Here is a 7,274-nt window from a genome sequence, read left to right on the forward strand (position 1 = left end):
CTGTGGTGTCACCTCTATGCAATGTATACAAATGATGAACAGCTGCAAATGAAGAACCTAATATACTAGGATGTATTTTAAATACGTTAAATCTATGACCATTTTTATCAGCTGTTACTAACATAAGACCAGACTGATCAAAATTTAAAGCAACAATAGCCTCACAGTGTGCTGAAAAATGAGCAATAATATCAGGACCTTGTGGTGTATTTTCTTTCAATACTTTATTTTTGATATCAATTATTGTAATTATGCCTGGATTCATTTGATTAGAATCATTTGCAACCGATATATTATGACTTGAATTTGAATTATGCACTCCCGTAATACTATTTGCTACAGAGCCACTTAAATCTCTCAAACTTTGACTTAATGATTTTGCTGCATGCAAAACCGTAGCTGTATATGAATGGCCATTCTCTCCCTCATATCCTCCTGTTGATCGGTTCCAAGAAATCAACTTTTGATCAGCATATGCCAACCACCTATTATTGGTTATTTCAAATTTATTTATAAAAATTAAGCTATATAAACATTAATAAAAAAAAATAACCTTGTTCCCAATGCAATTGGGTTTAATTTAATTCCAGGACTAGGATAACATGTAGTAATTGTAGTTATATCTTCCACAGTGAGGGCATCAAACACAGCAATACGTTCTACAAATACTACTGCTATAGCAAATCTATTTACAGCAATATCGACTACAGTATTTTTAAATTTAATTGTTTTTACCTGAAAGAAAAATCATTAATTTAACTATTAACAAAATAAAGCTCAAGTATATTTATTAATTTAGATTAAATACCACATCTCCACAAGTTAATGATATAAAACTGACAGAACAAAACTGTGGTCCTGCACCTGAATTATCACAGAGTGCAATTAATGGCCTTTTATGAGCAAATGGGTCTTGTCGAAATTTCAATTCCGGTAAAGGTGAAGGTATAAATTTTAAAATCTTGACGACTCCTTGTGACCAAGATAAAACTTCATATGCTTCACCGTTGGCACCAATATACCACACCTAAAATATATTTTAAATTTTTAAAATAAACACAAAACTTCTTATTGCCAAATTTTAAGACCCGGCACTAATATCCAAGTATTAGATTTTAGAATAAAAAACTATTAACATACATTATTTTATACATCTTACTAAAAATAAATAACAAATATTTTAGTATTTTTAAATTATCCATTACTAGCTTATTATTTTGGTACAATCTGAGTACACTCTCATCATTTATTTTTTATATACAATTAAAATAAAGAGTATTATTTTTATCTATGAATACCTATTAAAATTTACAATAATAATTAAAATTAAAATTTTAAAGCAAATGATAAATTTAGAATATTTGTACACATATACTAAAATACATACTACATTGTAAAATATTAAAATATTGTTTACAACATTTACCTCAAAAACACATTAGAATTATGAATTTATTATAAAAATACTAATTACACTAAAATAATATACCAACATTATAGTGAAACTTAAACATGTATATAATACTCGGTTAAAGGCAAATTTATTTTCTATAGATGAATTTAAAATATCAAATAGAATAATATTGTAAAAGAAGATTTTGTTTTGCAAGAAATAATAATAAAAAATGCAAATATTTCTTGATCTAATAGAATATATTAATTAAAAGGTATTTTAAAAAATTATAATAAATTTATAAATCAAGCTTAACACGTTTTAATAATTAATTAAATTAAACCCATATCAAATAGTTAGTGAAGTAAATTAACCACAAATTTTGCATGAATAAGAATAAATAATAAATAAAATAAGTAAATAAATATTCTATTATTTCTTAGAACAAAATTATAATTTTTATTATTTAAAAAATATGAATAAATATATTTGGGAAAAAATTCAGTGTTATAATAATATTAGGTATTTTTATATAATTCAAAATGATATTACAATTACAGACTAATATACAAGATGTTCAAAAGCCAACACTTTTCTGAAGTGGAGCATTACGGAATTAAACAGTTTAAATGTTCCATTATTATATTAGATTCAAATAGTAAGGAAGTTAGCTTCTGATAATGTAATATATATTTATCAGATATATATTGTATCGCTATGTTATATCTAATTAATAAAAAACTAATATAATAACTACTAAATAGAATATTTTCTAAAAATTAATATTTTAATGAATATCTACATATTTATTATTATAATTATTATTATAGATATTTTTATTTATTTATGATTTTATATCATTACACAACTAATTTAATATACAAAATTAATAAATACAATAAATTAATTATAAATATGAGAAAAAATATTTTAAACAAATTTAAAATAATATTCTAATTGACCACCCACCCTTCCCTCCCTATCTTCATCAGTTTAATGTTTCATGATGTATATCTAACATAAATATAATATTTTAAACGTATTATTACTTCAACGAGCAAGTTATTTAATTATTCAGAAATTATTCAGAAAAAAATTATTGACTACTATACTTAAATTCTATTACTACAGACACTTATTATTTTAATTCATTATGTTAAATTTATTTATTATTTTTGTAATTTGAAGTGTAATAAATATAAAAATGGTGGAATTAAAAATAAAAATTTTAGTCATTTGAGTAGGTAATCTTGAAAACCCTTAGGTAATTCAGATGATGCTCGATCTGAATTTGTTCGAACTATTGAAGCTCTACTGTAAAAGTTTATAATTTTTATTTTTCTATACATTTTAGCTACCTATAATTCAAATAAAAGAGATGGAACAATATGATTTTTATTTAATTAATTAACTGTTTTTCTCCTCAAAATACAATAACCTTCACCTTACTGAAAAAACCTATACAAACCTTAAATAAAAATTTTAAATATCCCTCCAAAATAAATTTATATAGAATAAACATTTAATTATTAAAACAAAATATACAATTATTTTAAAGCACCTATATATGAAGTGTTAATAAATAATCTACTGTATAGTTATATTTATTATTATTAGGTATTAAAATATTAAATAAAATAGGTATATTTAAGTGAAAAAGATAATACTAAACATAAATATTATAATTGATGTATGTTAAATACAAGGTAAAAATATTACACATATTATTAATTTGAAATTATCATACTTGAACGCCAAATCCATAACCCAAAATAAGAAGTATTGGTGATACACCAGACATAAGCGATTCATCATTTTCAAAGTTTGAAGGAAATTCATTAGCCTCTAATGTTTCAAATTGTGTCCATAGAATTTTTTCTCTACTGTCTACATTTAAAATGTTGGAATATCCCTGAAAAATAAATATATCATATCAATCATTAATCAGAATAGACAAAATGAGAATGAATATTATAGTGTTACACAAGAACATTCAAGTAATTACTCACATGAGGGACGACATCGTTAATGAACCCAGCAACACTGTCAATGATTGAACGATCGACAACAGGGCCAGGCAGCACTATCTTGCCGATCAGGTTTTTGGACGCTTTACATGGAGAATCTGCTGACATTTTTGGAAACTTTACAGTCGGGTCACACACGGTTTAGTGTTTCAATGGTAAAAAAGTTATCCGTTATTGTCATTTCGAAGTAAGTAAAATTATAAGTGTGATGACAATAATATACATGGTCACACACTCACACAATCCAAGAAAAAACGTCAGAAACTTATAAGAAAAGAAAACGATCAAAAGGTGTTGCGACACTAAGAAGTTGATAGAAAAAAGTCACAGCAAGACTTAGCGTTTCATATGTAGAAACATTTCATGTTTTTGAACGAAAATAATATAATTTCAATTCCATTGCGAAATTTTTAATCGACAATAGCAATAAATATTATATTATTGTTATTATTAATATTACTGCGACTGTTTTTTATTTTCTTCCCGTCGTTATCACATAATCAGCATATATGTTTGTTGTCGTTATCAAGGCTGTCAGCTGGTGCAGCTGCTGCTACGCAGTAAAACGGTAATATTGTCGGGACGCGGACGTACTATGTACATTTGCTACTGAGTAGAGGCTATTGTGCTACTTTTAATAGCGAGGTCGGTTACAATTTACAACGATGCGCTTCCTACCTTCGTTATGTGAGTTCTACTTTCCACTTCCACTGCAATATTTTCAGAACTAAACTGAATATTGATAATAATATATTAATGTGCAATAAATTGCAGCATATTTTCTCTAAAAACGTTATACACTGATGCCCGTATAGTGTATATAACACTGTCCGCCATCCTTCCTTTGAACAGTGACGTATAGGTTGAAAAGTTTAAACATCAGTTACTATAAGAGGTTATAAGGTATACTATAAGAGAAAATTGTCTATATAATTAGGCAATTACAGTACCTATAACATAGGTACCTACCTACTAACGAAAAAGTTGGTCTGCGTTTTATGTATTTTTACACTATTAAATACTAATTACCTATTTGGTTGGTATATTATTAGTTAATCATTATTAATAAACTTTACTTCTTGTGATCTTATAATAGTCCAATTAGTCCATTAATAGGGTAGGTATGTTAATTTAAGATAATGCTAGCCCTTACACCAAAAAGCAAAAAAATTAACTCAATTATGACAAAGTTTACACTTTATTCGTACGATTGTAACCTGTATAATAGCCATTAGGTTTCTAGTGTATCACTTCAAAATTAAGTATTTGAGCGGACGACTGTAATAGTTTATTGGATCATGGACGTGTTAAGTTTTAATTCAATAATAAAATATTTTATAAATAGACAAGTACGTAAAAGGTAAAACGATTCTAAACAAAGTGTCAGTATCTTTTTTCAAGGATATTTTATTATTTTATAATAAATTATATTTTATTTTTTTACATAAACCAATGGATACACACCCTTTTAGTAATTATAACTAAATCTAACAAAATATTTAAATAGGTATAAAAGTATAAATTGTAAAGTAAAAAAATAACACATAGTAAGCACCTACATATAGGTAAACGAGACAAAAAAATAAAGATTTGATATTTATAAAATAATTATATGGTTATAGTATCTGTATAACCCGATTTAATAAGTAAAAAATGAACAAATTAGGTATATAAAATACAGGCATAGGTACAACACTATATTTGTGTATCTCGGTTTTAGTATAAGTACTCAAATCGGTATCAGTCATCAATGTAACTCGCTTTAAAAACTAATTTTACTAATACGCCAATACAGGCAATCTGATCATTATTGCAGATTGGATTTAACACTTGGTATATTTTTAAACATAGTCCTTCAAACTATTTTTTTAACTTTCTCAATATATTTAATCACAATCTCGTGAAAAATAGTTCCTGTGCAACTAAATACAAGTGCAGTGAAGATATTATTATTCCGTATTCGTAAAGTATTTTTATGATACTGAAGGTGGCATATAAATTATGTCGATTGGTGACCAGTAATATAATTAATATTTTACTTCTTAATTAGGTAATAAGTATACTATAATATTAATTACTGTAAATTATTGACTATTGTTTTGGGATAAATCTGGCGTGTCGATCAATAGTTTGAATCTTATTAAATTGTTTTTATTATTTTTATTAAGAACAAATTATTGTAAAAGTTTTTTAAAGCAACTAGATAACCTTCGTTTTTATATATTGCATTATAATTTAATATTATGTAATTTTCTTATTTCGCATTTTTATGACGTTTATATTTTTTACACCGAATACACCGTACGAATACATTTTTGCCGTGTAGGATCATATTAATGAATTGCTTGGCAGGGAAAAACATATTACCATTAGAACGTTTTTACACACTACTCATATAAGTAATATTATAATTTATAACTGATACAACCTTAATAAGTATCTGTTACAAGAAAATAACAAAAAAAAAAATTATAATAACTATATATTCATATTAAAATATTGCATAATTTGTGACACATAATATAAAAATAAGAGTAATAGGTAATATTTAATACTTAATTTTAATTGGTAGGAAATGTAAAATTAAAAATAATTTAGAAAAAATAATGATAAATGTCAATAAAAGATAACTTATTTTTAATCATCATAGAAATTATATCAAATACTTATTAACTTTTGTAAATCGATTCAAAAATGTTGAGCGAGATATTTTGTGTCATTTAATATATTTAATGACATATTTGAACTTATTCGGATTTCGGAGACACACCAATGTGTCGGAACACACTGGTTGAGAGACGCTGACGTAATATAAGTCATAACAATTCCATTTTTTAGATTCAACATAATTAAAAACTCATAAACTTAAAGTCCAGATATGTAAGCACAAAAAGTTGTTTAGTAATATGCATTTATATCACTTCAATCTCAACATATATAATAAATATGCTTTTAGAATATTAAGAAAATGTGTGTAAAAATATAATCTTACCCAAAATGTATACATTTATGTCTAATATGTAATTTTTTTTTTTATATAAAAATCAATAAAATCAAATAAAAAATGAAGTGGTCTGTTTTATTATATAATGCAATCCACTATCGTCTATTGTAATAAAATAGAAATACTGATACGAGTGCTACGACATTAAGACATTTATTATGTGAATCACAAAATTATTAGTGACCACTGATTAAACTCTATGAGCTAAACTGCCACGGCTATTCACAATAGATTAGTGTACATAGGTACAACGTACAAATATAAGACAATAAATAATTTAAAAATAATTTATGGAAAATATTGTATTTAGGAAAATTGATAGAAGTTGTTATTGGGGATGTATTATGCGATAAATGAATATAAAAATACATAATGTATACACATTCGAACTTTACTTATGTCTTATAGTGTTGTACTCATAAGCAAGGCTCCGAAATTTCAGCCTTTGCTTGTTTTTTTTTTTTTTTTATATAAGCCTTAGAATATCCTTAGTAAAATACAAATTTGTTTCAAAATTCTCTAATTCAATAATACTATATAGGTACAGATTAAGTTACGATTTTTTTTTTTGCTAATTTAAATATTGAAGGTATTTTGTTAATTTAGAGATGTAACTTGTAAGTGTTAATTTTAGGTAAGTATATTTTCATAATATAATATAAAAAATGTATAACTATACTTATACTATTTATACTTACATAATAAGTTAAATCAAGCACATTTTGTTCAATTTTGTTTTTATACACTAATTAAGTGTAAAAATGTTATTTATAATTTATTAGACAGAACCAGTCGTACATTGGAGTATTAAGTTAAAGTATTATTTTTCATAATACGCGATAGGTATTCT

The 7,274-nt window shown here is 25.0% G+C and overlaps 1 protein-coding gene across 1 annotated transcript in view; it reads right to left on the reverse strand.

Moving 5' to 3' along the window:
• LOC112600394 (breast carcinoma-amplified sequence 3 homolog) overlaps nucleotides 1-3,882 on the reverse strand; it is a 44,649-nt gene extending 40,767 nt beyond the window's left edge. Inside the window, exons 1-5 of the mRNA XM_025347588.1 lie at nucleotides 3,403-3,882; nucleotides 3,141-3,305; nucleotides 809-1,027; nucleotides 554-735; nucleotides 6-485 (exon numbers count right to left, since the gene is read on the reverse strand). Of these exons, the coding sequence (XP_025203373.1) occupies nucleotides 6-485; nucleotides 554-735; nucleotides 809-1,027; nucleotides 3,141-3,305; nucleotides 3,403-3,528 (1,172 nt within the window). The 5' untranslated portion in view covers nucleotides 3,529-3,882. The remainder of the gene's footprint in view (nucleotides 1-5; nucleotides 486-553; nucleotides 736-808; nucleotides 1,028-3,140; nucleotides 3,306-3,402) is intronic.
• Between the last annotated feature and the right edge of the window lie 3,392 nt (nucleotides 3,883-7,274).

The sequence above is a fragment of the Melanaphis sacchari genome, unplaced genomic scaffold, assembly GCF_002803265.2.
Source record: "Melanaphis sacchari strain LSU unplaced genomic scaffold, SCAv2.0 Contig64_pilon_pilon, whole genome shotgun sequence".
In the NCBI taxonomy this organism is placed as follows: domain Eukaryota; kingdom Metazoa; phylum Arthropoda; class Insecta; order Hemiptera; family Aphididae; genus Melanaphis; species Melanaphis sacchari.